The 18,931-nt window shown below is 40.6% G+C and overlaps 1 protein-coding gene across 3 annotated transcripts in view; it reads left to right on the forward strand.

The window, feature by feature from the left end:
• Positions 1 to 18,931, forward strand: part of DOCK3 (dedicator of cytokinesis 3) — a 208,549-nt gene that overhangs the window by 92,145 nt on the left and 97,473 nt on the right. For all 3 annotated transcript variants that reach the window (XM_008568116.1, XM_008568117.1, XM_008568118.1), the window contains exons 9-14: positions 4,002 to 4,127; positions 13,597 to 13,721; positions 15,520 to 15,682; positions 16,193 to 16,299; positions 16,856 to 17,027; positions 17,391 to 17,488. In XM_008568116.1, the coding sequence (XP_008566338.1) occupies positions 4,002 to 4,127; positions 13,597 to 13,721; positions 15,520 to 15,682; positions 16,193 to 16,299; positions 16,856 to 17,027; positions 17,391 to 17,488 (791 nt within the window). The remainder of the gene's footprint in view (positions 1 to 4,001; positions 4,128 to 13,596; positions 13,722 to 15,519; positions 15,683 to 16,192; positions 16,300 to 16,855; positions 17,028 to 17,390; positions 17,489 to 18,931) is intronic.

Consider the following 18,931-nt stretch of genomic DNA (forward strand, 5'->3'; position numbering starts at 1 on the left):
ATAGATGGACCTTGAGAGAATTATATTAAGTGAAACAAGTCAGGCACAGAAAGAGAAATACCACATGTTCTCACTTATTGGTGAAAGTTAAAAATAAATAAATAAATTCACACACACACACAAAAAAAACGGGGAGGGGGGAAGAAGACTTAACAACTACAATTCCTTGAAGTTGATACAACAAGCAAGCAGAAAGGACATTGTTGGGTGGGAGGGGGGAGAGGGAGGAGGGAGGGGGGTTTCGGTAATGGGACACAATAATCAACCTCATTGTATATTGACAAAATAAAATTAAGAGGAAAAAAAATAATAATCTCTACAAAGACTAATCAAGAAATAAAAGGTAAAGAAACACAAATTTCCTATATTGCAATGAAAGAGGTGATATGATTACAGAGTTCACAGATATTAGGAACACAAGAGAACATTATAAGGAACTTCATGCTAATAAAGTTGGTGATTTAGATGGAATGAAAAGAACCTTGAAAAACACAATTTACCAACCCTGACAAAAGAAGAAATAGAAAATCTGACTACCTCTGTACCTTTTAAGGATATAGAATTCATTACCAAAATCTTCTGGCAAAGAAAATAGTAGGTCCATATGGCTCCATTTTTGAAATCTATAAATCATTTAGGAAAAAAATAATAAGTCTCACATAAGTTTTTTTCAGAAAATAAAGGTGGAGATGACACATCCCAACTTGTTTTGTGAAGATGGCATATTATGATATTTAAGTTTGACAGGGACATCACTTCAAAGAAAAAAAAAAGGCATAATGCCAACTGTAATACCATATTTGCTTTTTAAAGCACTATAGTCCTGGTGTTAATGACACTGACACCTGGGATACCATGTGTGTAATCCCAGGGTTTCTTGGGAATCATGAGTTTAGTAGAATCAATGATATAATCTTGAGGTTCTGTTTGGGATGCAATAGAACTATCTTTCCTCAGCTGTGAGAGTACATATCCCTAGTTACTGGAATGCTTTTATCTGCCAGATACATTACCTGCAACTCTTCTATGTGACTTCTTTCTTTCTCTACTTCTCCATCCCTTCCCCCCTCTCCATTCCCAGACCATTCTTATTCTGCAATTCTGCTTGTTTTTTTTTATTTTTGCTTTTTAATTTTTTAATTGAAAAATAATTGATCAAACATATTTGTGGGGTACAGAGTTGAATATCAGTACCTGTGAACAATGTATGACGATCAAATTAGCAATTAACATGTTCATCATTACAAAATGTAATCATCCCTTGTGTCCATTAACCAATTTCTTGCTAACCACCTCCCCTCCCCTTTCCCACCTCTGGTATCCATATTCTGTTCTCTTCTGAAAGTTCAATGCATTATTGTGATTGTTGTGTCTTTCTTTAATTCTTTCTTTATTTTTATAGCTCCCACTTGTGAGTAAAGACATGGTATTTCTCTTTTTGTGCATGGCTTATTTCACTTAACATAATTTTCTCCAAGCTTATCCATGTTGCTACGAATCAAAGAATGAAAAGAATTTCATTCTTGTGTATGGCTGAATAGTATTCAGTTGTGTATATATATACCACATTTTCTTTTTTTTCTTAATATTATTTATTATAAGCATATTATTATTATAAATCGTGATTTTTCTTTATGCCCTTTACCCAACTGTCCCTTCCCAAACCACTCCCCTGGCTCACCCCCATCTCTGGTATTCTGAAAGTTCAAGGTCTGCTTGCTTTTGTCTCTATTCCAGCTACTACTCTTCTAATTGTCCTTATTATCATAGCACTTTCTTTCCTCATTCTATAGATGTTTATCTTCTGTTCACGTCCCGACTTCATAGATTGTTGAGGTTGTCTCCTGCTGACCCATAGATCAGCACCTAAATTGATCATCCTATTAACAGCTAATCCCATTCACAGTCCCAGAGGCGATACTTCCTAACTCCATATAGACTGGACCCCTTACAGCCTTCTACCCAGTGGTTGCATATGGACCTTCAGGAGGGTGGAAGGGAAGGGGGCATTTCAGGAGATTATAACTTTGTTCAAAACTCCAAGAGTGCAAATAATGAGCCAGATGCCAACTGACCTAAGGGGACATTACATATTCTCCCAGGTTCTGAACAAAGGTCATCTGGAGGGGCTGAAATTCTCATTGGGACTAAAGCAAGGCTTAGTTAGCCCCACAAAAGCACCCTCTTTTCCTTGCAGTTCAGTGGTTCCCTCAAGGGAGAATGTGATGTCTGCTCTGTTAGTTTCTTTACAAGCCAGTGTAAGGTTGAACGAGCAAGTTGCTTCTGATACTTTGGCATGCCAAGCATAAAACAGCACACCTTAGCTTGCTCATTTCCAGCTTGTGAGACACCCTGACCCAAGGTCTTTTTTAGTCATGCTTGTTTCCAGCCTGTAAATTTCTCTGGGTTTCCAAATGTACAACTTATGTAGTTCAGCCCTCTCTCATTCCCTATTCACTGGGGGCCAGCCATACCTTCGGCTTGATGCTGGTTAATAGAGAGGAAAGCAACTCAATCTCCTAGACCTCAGTCTGTGTTTGACAGATTAGTTCTCTGGGTTATTGAGGTCACCTTGACTTGAATTTCTTTAGCTTTCTAGAATGTTTCTTCTTCTAGAATAACTTATACTTCCTGCATCAAAAAATTTTCTCAAGAAAAATGCTGAACTTTTTACATTTTCCTCTGGAAAATGTGACTATGTAGTAGGAGGGGGTCTTCAGAAAGTTCATGGAAAATGCATATTATGAAAAAACTGCAAGGATTGCAAAATTTTTTTGAACCAAAATAAACTCGTACTAACTTGTTATAACATGTCTGAACAGGATCTAGTTTGAGGCACTAAGAAGGATAAGACATCAGTTTGAAAAGAGCTCCTATCAGAGCAACATAAGTTCTGCTAAAATTAAAATCAGAACAAACATCACATTTATGGTGAAGTTTGGGTGGAAGAATAGTGAAATCATTGATTCTTTATGAAAAGTTTATGAGAACAGTGCTCCCCCAAATCGGTTTACAAATGGATAAATCATTTTAAGAAGGGATGAGATGATGTTGAAGATGAAGCCCACAGCAGCAGACCATCCACATCCATTTGTGAGGAAAACATTAATCTTGTTCATGCCCTAACTGAGCAGGACTGACAATTAGCAGAAATAGCCAACACTGTAGACATCTCAATTGGTTCAACTTACACAATTCTGACTGAAAAAAATTGAGCAAACTTTCTACTCAATGAGTGCCATAACTGTTGCACCCAGGTGAGCTACAGACAAAAGAAGAGCTTTCAATGGAAATTTTAAACAAGTGAGATCAAGACCCTGAATTATTTCTTCAAAGAATTGTAGCAGGAGAGAAAACATAGCTTTACTAATATGATCCTGAAAATAAAGCACAATCAAAGCCATGGCTACCAAGAGGTAGAAATGGTCTTGTTAAGAGCAAAAGGTCACAGCAACAGTTTTTTGGGATGCTGAAGGCATCTTGCTTGCTGACTTTTTGGAAGGCCAAAGAACAATAATATCTGCTTATTGTGAGAGTGTTTGGAGAAAGTTAGCAGAAAATGCCTGGGAAAGCCTCACCAGAGAGTCCTTCATCACAATACTCCTGCTCATTCCTCATATCAAACAATGGCACCTTTGTGAGAGTTTAGATGGAAAAATAATTAGGCATCCACCTTTCAGCCCTGATTGGTTCCTTTGGACTTCTTTTGTTTCCTAATCTTAAAAAATCTTTAGAGGGCACTCACTTTTCTTCAGTTAGTAAGGTAAAAAAAGACTGCATTGATATGGTTATATTCTCAGGACCCTCATTTTTTAGGGGTGGACTAAGTGGCTGGTATCATCACAAGAGTGTATTGAACTTGATGGAGCTTATTTTGAAAAATAGTTTATATTTTTTATTTTTATTTTTTAATTCTGTTTTTCCACATACTTTTTTTTCCTTATACTGCCTAACAGGATGGAAGTGTGGTTCTGAGTAAGAAAATGCTTTTGTTTTTGCAGGTCTTATTATTTCTCTGCAGCTTCTTCGTGGAGACATGGAACAGATTCGGAGAGAAAATCCCATGTTGTTTAATAGGGGATTGGCAATTACAAGAAAATTGGGATTTCCTGATGTCATCATGCCAGGTAAGCAGAACTGCTTGGGCCTAGGGAGGGAAATGGATTAGGCAGATGAAGTCCAGTGCTCCTTTCCTGAGCAGGTGGTGAACTGTGTTATGGAGGAACCCTACATACAGCCACTGAAAGCCTCTGCATCTCATGTCATATTGCTGAGTGCATCTGCAGCCAGTGACCCCTTTGGCTCTTGTAGGCGTTTGTTCTTTTCCAGAAGCTCCCATATCATATTTACCAGTGCAACATGGCAATCCAGCAGATGGGCTTTGTTGTCTTCTGTGGAGGCTGGCTGGTAGGACCCACCACAGAAAATGGCATCTTCATGGAGATGCCATTTTACATCTTTCTCTTCCATCACATTTCTTAAAAGAGAATTGCCTCACAAGCACTTCCTGTTTAAGGAGAAGAACATACCAAAATATGTGCCTATAGTATCGGTGAATCCCATTTGTGTAAGAATAGCAGATACATTTTAATTTATCAGAAAAATAGATCAGGCAAATGATATAAATTAGACACTGTGAATAGTACTACCTAGCCAGTTTCTTAGGAATTGTCTTACCCCTTTCACCTGATGCCCAATGGAGAGCCAGGGGAGATAGTGGGAATGCATGACCCCTTACGTATGGTTCTAGTAGAACAATATCAGGATCGTGTTTCCTAGTCAGGTGGACATGTGTAGAGCCGGAGAAGTGGATCCAAACTACTCATGCACGTGGGAGTTTTCTGGATGGGAAACTTAGTCCAGTAGATCAATTTTATTTATTTCTAAATGCTAAGGAGACTTTATGCTTATGAAAAGCCTCTGTTTGGCTGTTATAGAGGTGATGTCCTCCATAAGACATTTCTTCCATGCTGCCCTGACATTATTCCTCAGCTCTGTCTGGGCCTGGTAATCAGTAAAAGAAGAGCCCATAGTCTCTGGCTTCTTGGCAGTGTGGCTTTCAGAAATGAATAGATGGTTCCCAAAATTGATCTGGTGATTTTTTTTTTTTTTTTTTTTTTTTTTTTTTTTTTTGGAGCGCCGCTGCGCTTCCCAAGCGGCGCACTTATCCAGTGCGCCACCGGGCCGGCCCCCATCTGGTGATCTTTTTAAAATTAGATATCTAGGCTCATGTGGTGGAGAGATAAAGTCCTTCCCTTCTTTTAAAAACTTGTTTGTCTAAGATTTGGACATGACCTTTCTAATAGCCTTCATGTACTCATGGGATTAAAACCAAGTGAGCAGAGACTAGAAAGAAACAAGCTTCAGTCAAAAATGTATTTAAGCGGGCTGGCCCGGTGGTGCACTCGGTAGAGTGCAGCGCTTGGGAGCGTGGCGGCGCTCCTGCCAAGGGTTCGGATCCCATATAGAGACCGGTCCGCTCACTGGTTGAGCGCGGTGCGGGCGCGACACCGAGGGTTGCGATCCCGTTGCCGGTCATGAAAAAAGACAAAAAGGGAAAAAAAATGTATTTAAGCAAAATTTGATTCCAAGTTGTGTTGTCAAAACCTCATCTATGGGAAGAGATCTTTTTTGGAGTACTCTGAATCTCTTTGTATCATTGACACACAGATTTATAAAGGATTTCTGTGTGTACCGGACATGACCTTGGAAATCTGCAGTATCAGGCATTGGAGAGACAAACTGAGGTTAAGAGGGTTTTCCCTCCCCTGGGCAGCTAAGGGATGATTGTATGATTTGCCCCAAAAGGCAGAGACACTGGGCAATCCTAGGAGGGTCAGAGTGGGGTTGTGAGTGTGTTGCCTCCTGGGTTATCTGCCTTTGAAGTACTGAGTGTTGTAGCTGAAAGTAGAGATTGATTCACAGACAAGAAACAGTCCTTTGTGCATAATCTGTCCCCTCTTCTACCCTTTCTCCTCCTGAGGAAAGAGCTTTTTACACAGACAGCCACTCCCAGGATTGTGGGCTGTTAACAACTGGCAACCCCCTTAATGCACCCCAATATACTGTCAGTGTGGGCTTGCCATCCGTGGGCAAGGTGATAAGGCTGCACCTGCAGACCCTGTTGGAACAACAGGAAATGTATGCAGGACTGTTTTATATTGTCGTGGTCAGCCTGTCTTGGGAAACAATGACTGTGGCAAGAAGTTCCTTTGTGAGTCTTCCAAACCCTGGCCACCTCTGCATTTGCACCTGGTCCATCCTTCACCTGTGGGAATATTTTACCTGGGCTGCAGCAGTCCCTCAGCCCTCACAGTGCTGGTGTAAACACATTATGAGAAGTTGCAACTTTATCTTCTTTACACATTAACACATGGAGAAAGAACAAGGAAAAAAATTGTGCCAGTAACTGTGAGCATTTCAACACTTAAGTCTGATAAATTAAATGGAAAAATTAGAATTACTCATAAATTGTGATCCTCATTTTAAAACTATCAGCATTTGGCAGAAACTACCAGACAACTGGCCCATATAGGTCCTTGGAAAAGCATTTTGGCAAAGCTGTAAGTAAGAGTTAAGATAAGCTGTAGCCATACCAGTATCTAATGTGCCATTTCTGAAAAGGTTCTTCTGACATTCTACCACTGCTTTCCATGGGAGTGTACATACGTACCACGTGGATGCTGTGAGCAGGAGATATCCTATTCTGTGCCACAACTGAGGTCCTGACCACCCAGCCATCCAGTTCTGCTCATAGCCAATAGCAATTAGCAAGAAGCAACAGTGATGGTATTCTAGGAGCCAACCAGAAAATGCCATCTTAGATTAGAGAAGAACAAACAGATATGGGAATTTAAGCTATATTTTGAAACTAAGCACTCACAGCCTTTTGTTGGTTGATCACCATATTTCTGTGGGTACTTCCTTCTTCCCTCCAAACTCATTTTAGTTCAGTACAAAAGCTAATAACTCTATCATACCATAACTCTATTCCTAGTTTTTTTAAAGAAGATGGGCAGGAAAGACTGCAGTAGACAGGTGTTCCAGGTGAACAAGTTGATGCTAACATTGTTCCCTGTGACTCATGTGTCAGAATTAGCCATAATAAAACTTTAAATAAAATTGTTGGCTAAAATACTATAATCTGGCAGGGACAGTTTAAAACTTCTTGCTTAAGAAGGGGTTGTATCCTTCTCTAGAACATGTGTAAGCCAGCAGAGATAGGCCACCATCTTCTATGTCCCTCTCTATTTCTTAGCTTTCCTGGAAAGTCTGTGCTGAGGGACCAGTGGAAATACAGGACTCTGTCACGGCTCTGTGGGAAGTACATTTTAATTTGTTTTCTAAGCCTTGAATTTCTAAGGTTATCCTTGACTGTAGGGATATGGGCCAAATTTTATGTTAACTAAATTGTCTCTATCTTGTCATGCAAAGTCCATCTATGATTTAATATGTCTTTCTAAGTGATGACTAAGTTTTTCCTAAAGCAGTGGTTCTCTAGCTTTAGTATGCATCAGGATCAACTGCAGGGCTTAGAAAAACACAGATTGCTGGGTCCACCCCAAGAGTTTCTGATTCAGTAGGATTGGGGTGGGACCCAACAATTTGCTTTTCTCATAAGCTCTCGTGATGGTGATGCTGTTGGTCTGGGACCCCCTTTAAGAAACATGTCCTAGAGAGTACTCTACTTTAGGGATGTTTTGCCCCTCCCTGAATCAGATCTGAGGCAAGTGCTGCTCCTCTCTGGGTTGCCCTGAACTTGCCCATTAGAAGGCAGCTATGCAGGCATGGTGTTCTTCTAGAGGACCCTCTGACTTTTGCTTGTGCTCAGAAATACATTGTGTTCTTTTCTTTGACCCCTGATAAAATGCACATGCTTCATCACCAACCTGCAAGTGAGGTTTCTTTCTCTTTTCCTGTTTGTCTTAATTGTTCTTGTTTCTCTCTGTGCTGTCCCCTCATTATCGCCTCTTTCTTTCTGATGCAGAGATGAAGATAGTTGGGTGTAAGTTTTGCTTTTATGTGTCCTGTCTGCTTATTGCCTGCTTTGTTCCCATCTTCATTTGTTTCATGGAATGTTGCAGTACTGGGGTGGGGTGTCATATGCATTATTAATCCTTCATCATCCTCACCTTCTTGGGTAAATGACAAGACATAAAAAGAGAAGCGACCAGCCCATCCTAGAGCACTGTATATTACTTTGGCTGTTCATTAAGATCTGAAGAAACTAAGGTTGTACTGGAATGTTAGAAAATCTTGACAAGCCTGAAGTTTGTAAATACAGGAGAGGATTTTTATATGAGAAAGATGATTTACTCCCATTGAAAAGAAAATGAGTAGTGCTTATCTCAAGCCACAAAGAATCTGAAAGGCAGAAAGCTTTTTTTACCTCTGCTGAGACATACTTCATATGAAGGGCAAACACAGAGATATGGCTTTTGGAGGAAAGCTCTCTTCAAAGGGAGTGATGAAATGTTTATCACAAGTGGGTTCAGTCTGAGTGTCAAATGAAGCTTTGGCATTATTTCTAAGGGATGGTTTAGGAATAATCACATCTGGTCCCACAAAATGGGAAGATCGTCATATCCCTGACCCAAGAAAAGAATAACTATACAAGGGTACTTCAAGATGTTTGTGGAAAAATAGGATAAAAAATAATATGAATCCTTGCATGAATTTTTGAAGACCCTTCATATACAGTGATGTTACACTATGCTCCCTTCTTAGAGCAGAGGGCATCACTGACTTTGTAGCAGTAGAAACCCGAAGTGCGACACTGAAGACATGATGAGAAAAATAAAGAACCCATCTTTCCTGGGTACTCTAAAGAAGTCCTCCCAAGAGTCTATCTCTCTCTCTCTCTTTTTTTTTTTTTTTTGTCTCTTCTTCAAGAAAATAAAAACTACTACAAAATAAAATAAAACATTGGTCACATGCCTGAAGCCATCCAAGTTGAGTGGTAGCTAACATCTTCACATCTCCATGAATACTGTCGGGATACTTCCTCCTGTTCTACCAAGAGATAGAATTGGCACCATCCCAGATAGGCTGCTGTGTTTAGTGGGAGAAAGCCAGTTCTTTTTACATGGTTTTAAGGGAAAGGAAGTGCATCCACAGATGCCCTTCCTAATCCAATCTAGAAGTAGACAAGGTATAAAAAATACAGTATTAAATACTATTATACTTGAACCCAAAACCTCCTAATGTGTGGTGTAATTTATACAGAAGGAACATGAATATAATAAAGAATCGAAACCAGACTGAGGCCCAAACTTACATGGGCCCTCCTGGACCATTTCTGTTGGGACAGAATCCCACATAGGCTGGAACCGTGTGAGACCTATGGCCTCAAACTCCAAGTAAGACTAGAGTATCTGGCAAGAGATTCTGTTGCTAACAAATGCTGTGATGCCTAAGTTGGACTCAGAGGTTGTGAGGACTCTCTGGAGACTGCTTTCAGAAGAAACCTGCAAACACATCATGAGCTCTGTTTCTCCAAAGTCATACTAGGATGCGCATCTTCAGAGGATCAGACCTATCATTGCTGGATGCCATGGCACTTGGCAACTCTGTTACAGGGCTCCCCAGCCCCTAAGATTCCTGCTGGCTGATAGGCACTGTTTCCTTCTAAGACCTCTCACTTTGTAAGGACCTCAGAGTATGCCAGGCCAGTCCCAGTCATAATAAGAGAACCTCAGTTTCATTACCTTGTTCCTTCCCAGTAGCTATTTGGGTAGTTCCCAGGAATCTGGATTTTTGATGTGTAGTTGTAGTGCAGTGCAACTGTTCTTCACACATAAACATTTCAAGCCAGGTATCAGCAAAATACACCCCATATTCAGGTCATATAGGTCATATCCAGCAGCAGTCTGTTTTTGTACTGCTTGCCAGCTAAAAATGGTTTTTTACATTTTAAAAGGGTTTTTAAAAGAACATGTGACAGAGACATATGTGACCCACAAATCCTAAAATATTTACTGTTTGGTCTTTTACAGAAAAAGTTTGCCAACCCCTTCAAACTTAAGTACCTAATTCTCTAACCTGCAGCTTTACCAACAGCTGTCATTGGCTGTTGTGCAAGACTGTGAAAGGGGCAAAGACTATTTATTCTGAAGTCCTCTTACAAGAATAAAGTCAAGTCATTCGCCCCCATTCAAGAAATTCTGTTGCATATCACCTAAGCACTGAGCAACTAAGTTGTTCTACCAACCTTAGGAAGCAGAGGGTACCCAACAAAGAGAGGCAGGGCTGCCCAAGGCCCTTCCTAAAAGAAAGATCCATCACAAAAGCCACTCTCAGCAATTTCTACTCCTACTCCCTACAGAAAATTTTCACCCTCCAAGCACTCTTTCATGCTGCATAGGAGCTCCCCAAACCCTCAACTCTTGCCAAACCTTATCACTGTCCTCCCAGCGGATCCCTGTGTTCTGGTCCCCTAGTGTTAAACTATAGAGAACATCAGAATTACTGGGTGATTTTTGTTTAATATATGTATGTACACAAGACCCACTAGAATCTCAAGGGGTGGATTCTAGAGATTTATTTTTAGCAAGCTCCTCAGGTGATTCAGATACAACCAGCCAGGCAGTGGTCTGCAAACTAACCTCCAAAACCGCTGCTCAGACCTTCTCTTTCCCATCCTCATTTTAGTGTGCCTGCCCTCCTCTCCTGTTAACGTTTCCTGGCAATCAGTGGTAAAGTTGACAGTAGCCTCCTGGAGGCAGAGGTTTAACCAAAAGACATGATTCTACTGGTAAAATTTGTGAGCATGTAACATACAATAGAGCAGGGGAACTCTGGGAGGCAGGCCTGGGTCATTAGGTCCCTGGAGTTTTTCACATTTGCTTCTTCTGAGGCTTTTTCTTAGTTCTGGGAGAATTGGGGAGAAACCTAAATTATTCCCCCAGAGAGCTTTTCACAAGAAGGAGTCCCCCCACCTACTCCCTCACCCTGCCCAACAACACTAACTTTCACAAAGTGCCATTCTTGAAATTGAAACCATAATTTGCAAAATTGAAACTCAGAAGGCAGCCTGATACCTATGCTGACTGAAAACAGCTCTGGTCTAGGCAGGTCTGTTCTTCTGATAAAGAGCAGCCAAAGACTTGTGAAATCAAACTGCTTTAGTCTATAACTCAGAGGGTACAGTTGCTTGTATTGATACATTTTCTCATCTAGATGATCACCAAAGGCATTTGTTTTAAAAAGAATGAAAACTGTGTATCTAGCTCAATCATTCCATTTTGAAATTGGTGTTTTGGTGTAAAGTGCCCTGCTCAGAAACTATGAGCTTATACTGTAAAATCAACACAGATCAAATTCTGTCATTAACAGTCTCCAAGACAATGCCTAGTTTCATATTAGTATTCTATATCATATATTGCCAAGAAATGTTTGAAAACATTAGAAATTAGAAATTAGAAATGTTTGCACTAACTAGAATAATATTGCTGGTAGCCAGCAGATATCTGCTTTTAAAAGCCACATGGATTATCTTGAGAATAACTTCCAGACAGTGCAAACCAAGGAAATAAACCCAGCACCTATTCTGCAGATTTCGGCATTAAAATTTTCCAGACTATTCCCTTTATGTTAAATCAGTACAGAAATTGAATTATTTAAATGCCACAGGAAAGCTAATGTGCAACTAAAAGGTTTTTATCAGAAGGCAGCTCTGTTGTTAAAAATTCTGGGTGTCACAAGCTCTGATTTATCCCATTATAATAGCAATAACCCATAGTAAAGTTTCCTGTTAAATTTGAATTTTACTTTCAGTACTGATTTTATTTAGCCTCTGACAGTAAAAAACTGATGAATTTAAGATTCCTTTCTCTTTTTACTTGCCTTCACCACCCCACCTGCACAACTGAGTGCTATTAATAGTATGATAGGAGGGCCCAAGCAGGGATGTCCAAAGGAAGCAAATTATGGTTCCAAACTCATCAGAATTCAAAGCAGAGGCTCTGCCCAAACCAGGAGGAAAGTCCATGCATGTCGCAAGGATGGACACCCTCAAGGCCACCCCATTTATGCAATAGTTGTATTTATGTATGATTTTTCAGAACACATTTTCCTCTTCCCTTCATGGTAGCCTCAAGACTGCTTATTTGGGGACCAGGATGGCTTTCACACACTAGGGAAAGTTTTCAGGGCTTTCAGAAAATAATTAATTGCTTGTCATGGCCTGCTCTTCCCCACTTGAACCAAAGTATTTTGTGAACCTTCATTGTGCAACCAGATAACTGTGATTGCAAGATTGCACCCCTGGGATAGGAAGGTGACCTGAAGAATGGAAGGATGAGTCATGAGACCTTGAAAGCCTCACAATTATGCCAGTCCTGGTCTATCCCTGTTTCATTCATGAGAAACATTCAGATGCTCCCACAATTAGACAGGCAATCAGTGCAGAAAAGAAAGCATTGTCATGTATCTCTGACCAAACCAGAAAGCTCACTTACCAAACCAAAACAAACCCTGTTCCTGTCATTGTGATTCCAGGTAATGAACATATTTCAGTGTGCCAATTTTTCTAAAAACTGAAGTGGAAAGAATATCTGGCCTCTGAACTGGCTTGTTTTGCAAGTTAATTGTTCCATCACCTCTCAGTTGGTTTCTTCAGGCTGCTAACACATCTTCACTTTGGTCTTGAGACTGTTTTCCTTTGCCATTTTCTTTTTGAAGGTTTTTTCCCCACAGCCTTTACTATGTTTTTTTGAAAGTCAAAAAATTTCTTTAGAATATGTGAGTGAAACTATCATGTCACAGATTTAGAAACTTAAAGCAGCCTAAATACACATGAACAGGCAACCCTGTTCCCCCTAAAAAGGGAGATGTGAATTGGGTCATTTTGGACTTGTAGTTTGAGCTTATCCTGCCCAGTCTTGAGCAGCAGAGATGGGCAAAATGGGCTGGAGTCAGCAAAGGAAAGCAACGAGAGCACAACATATGGTTGCCCCGTTGACTTAGCACCTGTGCTTCTGGAGCATGATCTTCTTCCAGAGCACTTGCAGACAAAAAGAAGTAAAACTGACAGTCCAGTGATCTCTGCCTGGCACTTCTGCAGGGAATGGAATTTGGAACAAAGCCTCCGGAAGGAAGGAGACGTAGTATGTCTTCTAGTCAGACTTAGAAGGGGGTGTGGGGATTGCAAAAAGAAAACCTGTGAAAGAAAAGAAACTTTTTTTTTTGAGGAAAAAAAGGTACAATTAGTAGTTAAGAGATAAACATGATTAAAATAAGTGTTATTCCTGTTGATTCTAAAGTCTTATCTCTTTGGGAGGCTTAGATTGCAGCCATTCTTCTGGAGGAGATGGAGACTGAACAGTCAGAGCACCTACAATGTGAGAAATGATTCTCTACCCTGGGCAAGCTGTGGCGAATACCTTTAGAATTCAGACTTAGAGAACATATAACTAACCAACCTGAGTACTGCCGCACTGATACTGGTAGAATATCCATTGTTATTAACCAAGCTTGGAATGCCCTGAGCACTCACCCGAACCCTGGAGGATCAAAGTGCTAGTCTGGTCCTCCATGCAAATGGGGCAGTGTGGCTTCTCTGGTCATGAAGACAGGGTATTTTGTTTCCTCCCACAGGCGATATCCGCAATGACCTGTACCTAACCCTAGAGAAGGGAGATTTCGAGAGAGGGGGAAAGAGTGTACAAAAGAATATTGAAGTGACCATGTATGTGCTTTATGCAGATGGAGAAATCTTGAAGGTAAGGCTTGCCAGTCAATTATTTGGAATAGAGGCGAAGTCTATAATAATTTTTGTGCTTCTGTGGATTTTGTCCAGAGGCCCATTCCCTTCAGGCAGGACTGAATTCAAATCACCCCATATGCATTCTTCTCTACCTTTTCCTTCAAGGAAACCCTACAGTGTGCTTTGATAATGATTCCATTGTCACACAGCCTTTACAGAAATTCTTCTTAGTGTCTGACCTGAATCCCTTCTGCTCCAATTTAGACCTGTTCCCTCTAGTTATGTCCTACATGTTACCTCTTTTGCCATTCTTCCTAGCATAGAGCTGCCTACTTTTGGTAAATGTTATTAGGTTCCAGTCTGCCTTTTTATTCCTTGAGCTGATACAGAAAGTTATATTTGCACTTTGGTCAACAGTGGTACTTGCTGGTACCAAGTTATGGGAGAAAGAACAGCAAACTAAGGGCCTGGAAAATTATTTCCAGCTGATGTAGGGCAAGGATCCTCTGTCACCCTCCACTGGAAGTGAAGACCTGAAGTACTGTTTTTCTGTTTTCTTTATGTCAGTTTTTCCCTCAGTTATGTCATGGTGAAATCCGTGGTGAATAACAAGACATCATTTGAGGTGTACTTGGTAGAAGGCTGCTAATGAGTGTTTTACAATCCTTCTGTGTGTTGGCAACAGCCCTGTGAGGTTAACAGAACAGAGATGATCATCACTGTATTGCAAAGGAAAAAGTTAAAATTAGTTGAAGTCATCTCCCAAAGCAAGACAGAAATAGAGCAGAATGTTGAAATAGTGGTAGAAATGATGATTTGTATGTCATTTAAAAAACCCAAGTCAGGGCCGGCCCAGTGGCGCACTGCTATAGTGCGCCGCTTGGGAGTGTGGCGGCGCTCCCGCCGAGGGTTCGGATCCCACATACAGACCGGTTCCCGCTCACTGGCTGAGCGAGGTGCGGGTGCGACACTGAGGGTTGCGATCCTGTTGCCGGTCCCAGTCCGGGCGCGACACTGAGGGTTGCGATCCGTTGCCGGACATGAAAAAAGACAAAAAGGAAATAAATAAATAAATAAATAAATAAATAAAAACCCAAGTCAATTATTTCACCTAAATTAAAAAAAAAAAGTCAAGGACCTAGGCATGTTTGCATGGAGAGTGCCAAGGACAGCAGAGCTGTCAGCTGGTCACATCACCCCTTTGTGGACAGGGAGCTGCTCTCGACTGTGTTGCCCAAAGCTTCCTGTTCTTCAGGGCAGGGGCACAGGGAGTCTTGAGACTTCATCTTCGTTGCAATATCTGGGAGCCAGGGTCAAGTTAAATCTGGCCTACATTGTTTATATCCATCAAAAGTCAGCCAAGGGTGACCTAAAATTCCATTCCAACATTGGGCTGAGGAAAATTTTAAATCAGGCTCTCTTTAACTTGTATTTAAATTTTTTTTCATGGTCAGGCAAAATGTTATGTACAGTTGACTTCTATGGAGCTTGTTTCCTTTCTTAGTGAGGATGAATAGTCTACCTTAGTGATTCAGATGTACCACCCAGCTTCTCTCCAACTTGTTGAGCGTATGTGTGTTTACTTCTTCCCCAAGGAAAACAAGGAACATTGGAACTGCTGCTTCCTTATACCATTATTATAGTTGCTTCCAAAAGTATTAAATTTAAGTCAAATGCACTTTCTTATCTCGTAGATTTTGTCTGGTGCAAAAACGAGACCTCCACACAGGAGAAAGTAAAGTGTCCTAGTGATGCAGAGAAATCTCGGTGATCACCCAAGCAAGATGACACCTTATTTTGTTTCTGTCTTTCAGGATTGCATCAGCTTGGGTTCTGGAGAGCCAAATAGGAGTTCCTACCACTCCTTCGTCCTCTACCACAGCAATAGTCCTCGTTGGGGAGAAATTATCAAATTGCCTATCCCCATTGACCGGTTCCGGGGCTCCCACTTGCGCTTCGAGTTCAGGCACTGTTCCAGTGAGTGAAGCTTCCTTCCACATTTCCTTGAGGATGTGAATATAACTCTAACCTCTGTGGAACAGAATTAAGAGGGTTCTTATTTTGGGGGCAAAAAAATGATTTGGGAATAAATGGATACTCAGAGATGGAGGCTGTTCTTTGGAGTGTAAAAGCAGTGATTCAAAACCATGGGGTCTGGTATTAGCCCTTCCTAGTGTTTGACCTAGTTTCTGAAACTATTCAGTGTTATTCTCCTTTGGGTGTTTCCTTTGCACCTACTAAACTGCTTCTTAAAGATCCCCTAGTCCATCAACAACAGCAATTTAGTTTTTGTTTGGGTCTAGGTAGTATATATACCTGGGGGTGTAAATAGAAACTCATTTCAATACATTTATCATCATTCCTGCAGTCTGGTTTCTACCTAGTTAGTGAAAGAGGCAAAATAGTGTAGGTGATAAGCACAAGGGGAATTTCTGTTAAAAAGTAAAGTAGAGGACAAAAACAACTAACATTTGGTTCTGATTGCAGCAAAGGACAAAGGGGAAAAGAAACTCTTTGGCTTTGCATTCTCACCCCTGATGCGTGATGATGGCACCACCCTCTCAGATGATATTCATGAACTGTATGTCTACAAGGTATGGGGACTGGCTGTCTTTTATCCCCACCCCTCACACCCCTGAGACCACTCTCACACATGATTCTCAGGTGGTTTTCATTGGGCCATCTAGAAGATCCAGGGTGGTATGCTGGTGGGTGACAACAGGACACCTGTGGGCAGGCTTTTATCTTCTAAGTGCAGTGGACTTCCTCCCACACATATGCCAACAGGCTTTTTGTTTTCTACCTCCCACTCTACTGGATGGAAATCCATTATAACCCCTGTGCCATTGTAGTCTGGGCTAGTACATTCCGAGACATGCTATTTGAGATTATGGTATTGTCAGCTGTCACAGCATAGCTGCTACCCAAAGTTACTCACACGCAAGTTAGAGGCCACATACCCTACCATGTTCTGTTTAAAAGGCACATGAGCTGTTCTGATAAGTTTCTGAACAGAAATCACTCTTCCAAGAGGACCACATCCAGCCTCAGGAAGATAAGAGCAAACATCAACTCAGAAATTCCCTGGGACCTGTTTTTGCAGATGACATGGATCAGGAAACGTACTCTGTTCTTTGCTTTTGCCTACAGTGTGACGAGAATAGCACGTTTAACAATCATGCTCTGTACCTGGGCCTGCCCTGCTGCAAAGAGGACTACAATGGCTGCCCTAATATACCTTCCAGCCTCATCTTCCAGCGCAGCACCAAAGAGTCTTTCTTCATTTCCACACAGCTCTCCTCTACCAAACTCACTCAGAATGGTAGGTGATGGTGACTGCAGGGTGGTACCCTCCACTTTCCTCAGTTCTTGGCTCCACATTGCTAGTGCTTATTAAGGGAGACAGAAATTATTGCTTCTTCAAGGAGCTTCTTTTTGTTTGAAGTTGAAGGAATCACTCAGCAGTAGCAGCCTACAAGTTTCCCATGGTTTTAATAGCTCCAAAGTAAACATCCAAGGTTCATAGATGTGTCTTTGGCCTTGATCTCAGCACTAAAGAATCTGTTGTGATGCTTGCAGCTAGTTCTTTTTCCTCTAGATCCCACATGTCCATGGCTGGGAGAGTCTGGGCCTTGCTTGACCTTGGAATAGCCAGGGTTCACCATCTTTTGGGCTTGCTTTTTAGTGGACCTCCTTGCTCTGCTGAAATGGAAGGCCTTCCCAGACCGGATCATGGACATTCTAGGGCGGCTGCGGCATGTGTGTGGGGAGGAAATTGTTAAGGTATGTCTTCCATGTAATTTGAACATACTACTTGAGGAAGAATCTGGGCAGAAGACCTTACTTCCCAATGATTTCTGCCAGTTAAGCCTCTAAGAACATTTCTCCAGATATATAACAGGTGAATAGGAATAGTTCAGGAGGTTTTGGGGGGGTTGGCTTTTTTCTAAGTTGTTTTGTTAGCTTATTTTTCTTAGAGTACTTTTATATTTTATTTATTTTGAATTTACCAATAATAATTGTATATATTTATGGAGTACAAGATGATGTTTTGATATATATTTACAATGTGGAATAATTAAATCAGCCTAACTAACAAATCCATTACGTCCCATACTTATCTTTTTTTTGTGGTGAAAACATTTAAAATCTACTCTTCTGGCAATTTTGAAATATGTAATGATTTATTATTTATTGTAGTCACCATTCTGTGCAGTATATCACTAAAGCTTATTCCTCCTGTCTAACTGAAACTTTCAACATCTCTCCTTTCCCCAATCATCTCCCTGCCCAAGCCTCTGGTATCCATGATTCTGCTCTCTACTTCTATGAGTTCAACTTTTTTAGATTTCACATGAGAGTGAGATCATGTGGTATTTGTCTTTCTATGCCTGGCTTATTTCAGTTATATGATGTCCTCCGGGTTCATCCATGTTGTCAAAAATGACAGGATTTCCCCCCTTTTTAAGGCTGAATAGTATTCTCTTGTGTATTCCATTCTACATTTTCTTTATTTATTTATCTGGTGGTAGACAACTAAGTTGCATCCGTATCTTAGCTATTGCGAATAATGCGGAATGAACGTAGGAGTGCAGATATTTCTTCAGCATACTGATTTCAATTCTTTTGGATGTATATACCCAGTAGTGGGATTGCTTGGTCATATAGTAATACTATTTTTAGTTTTCTGAGGAACTTCCATACTGTTTTCTTGTAATGGCTATATTAATTCATATTCCCATCAATTATCTTTCCTCCTTTTGATAATAGCCATTCTAACTGATATGAGGTGATATCTCATTGTGGTTTTAATTTGAATTTCCCTGATGATTAGTGATGATGAGCATTTTTTGTTATCTTTTGGGCATTTGTATATCTTCTTTCAAGAATTATCTATTTAGATCCTTTGCCTATTTTTTGATTGGGTTATTTGTTTTCTTGCTGTTGAGTTGTTTGAGTTCCTTACACAGAAGGGTACTTCAAAAAGTTCATAGAAAAATAGATTTAAAAGGTAATAATTATCTTCCATGAAATTTTTAAAAGTACCTTGTATTTTGGATATCAGCCACTTATCAGAGGTGTGGTTTGCAAATATTTTCTACCAATCCAAGTGTTATCTCTTCACTCTATTGTTTCTTTTGCTCTGCAGAAGCTTTTTAGTTTGATGCAGTGCCATTTATTTTTGTTTTTGTTGCCTGTGCCTTTGGGGTCATATTTGAGAAAACA

The sequence above is a fragment of the Galeopterus variegatus genome, unplaced genomic scaffold (genome assembly GCF_000696425.1).
Source record: "Galeopterus variegatus unplaced genomic scaffold, G_variegatus-3.0.2 Scaffold376, whole genome shotgun sequence".
In the NCBI taxonomy this organism is placed as follows: domain Eukaryota; kingdom Metazoa; phylum Chordata; class Mammalia; order Dermoptera; family Cynocephalidae; genus Galeopterus; species Galeopterus variegatus.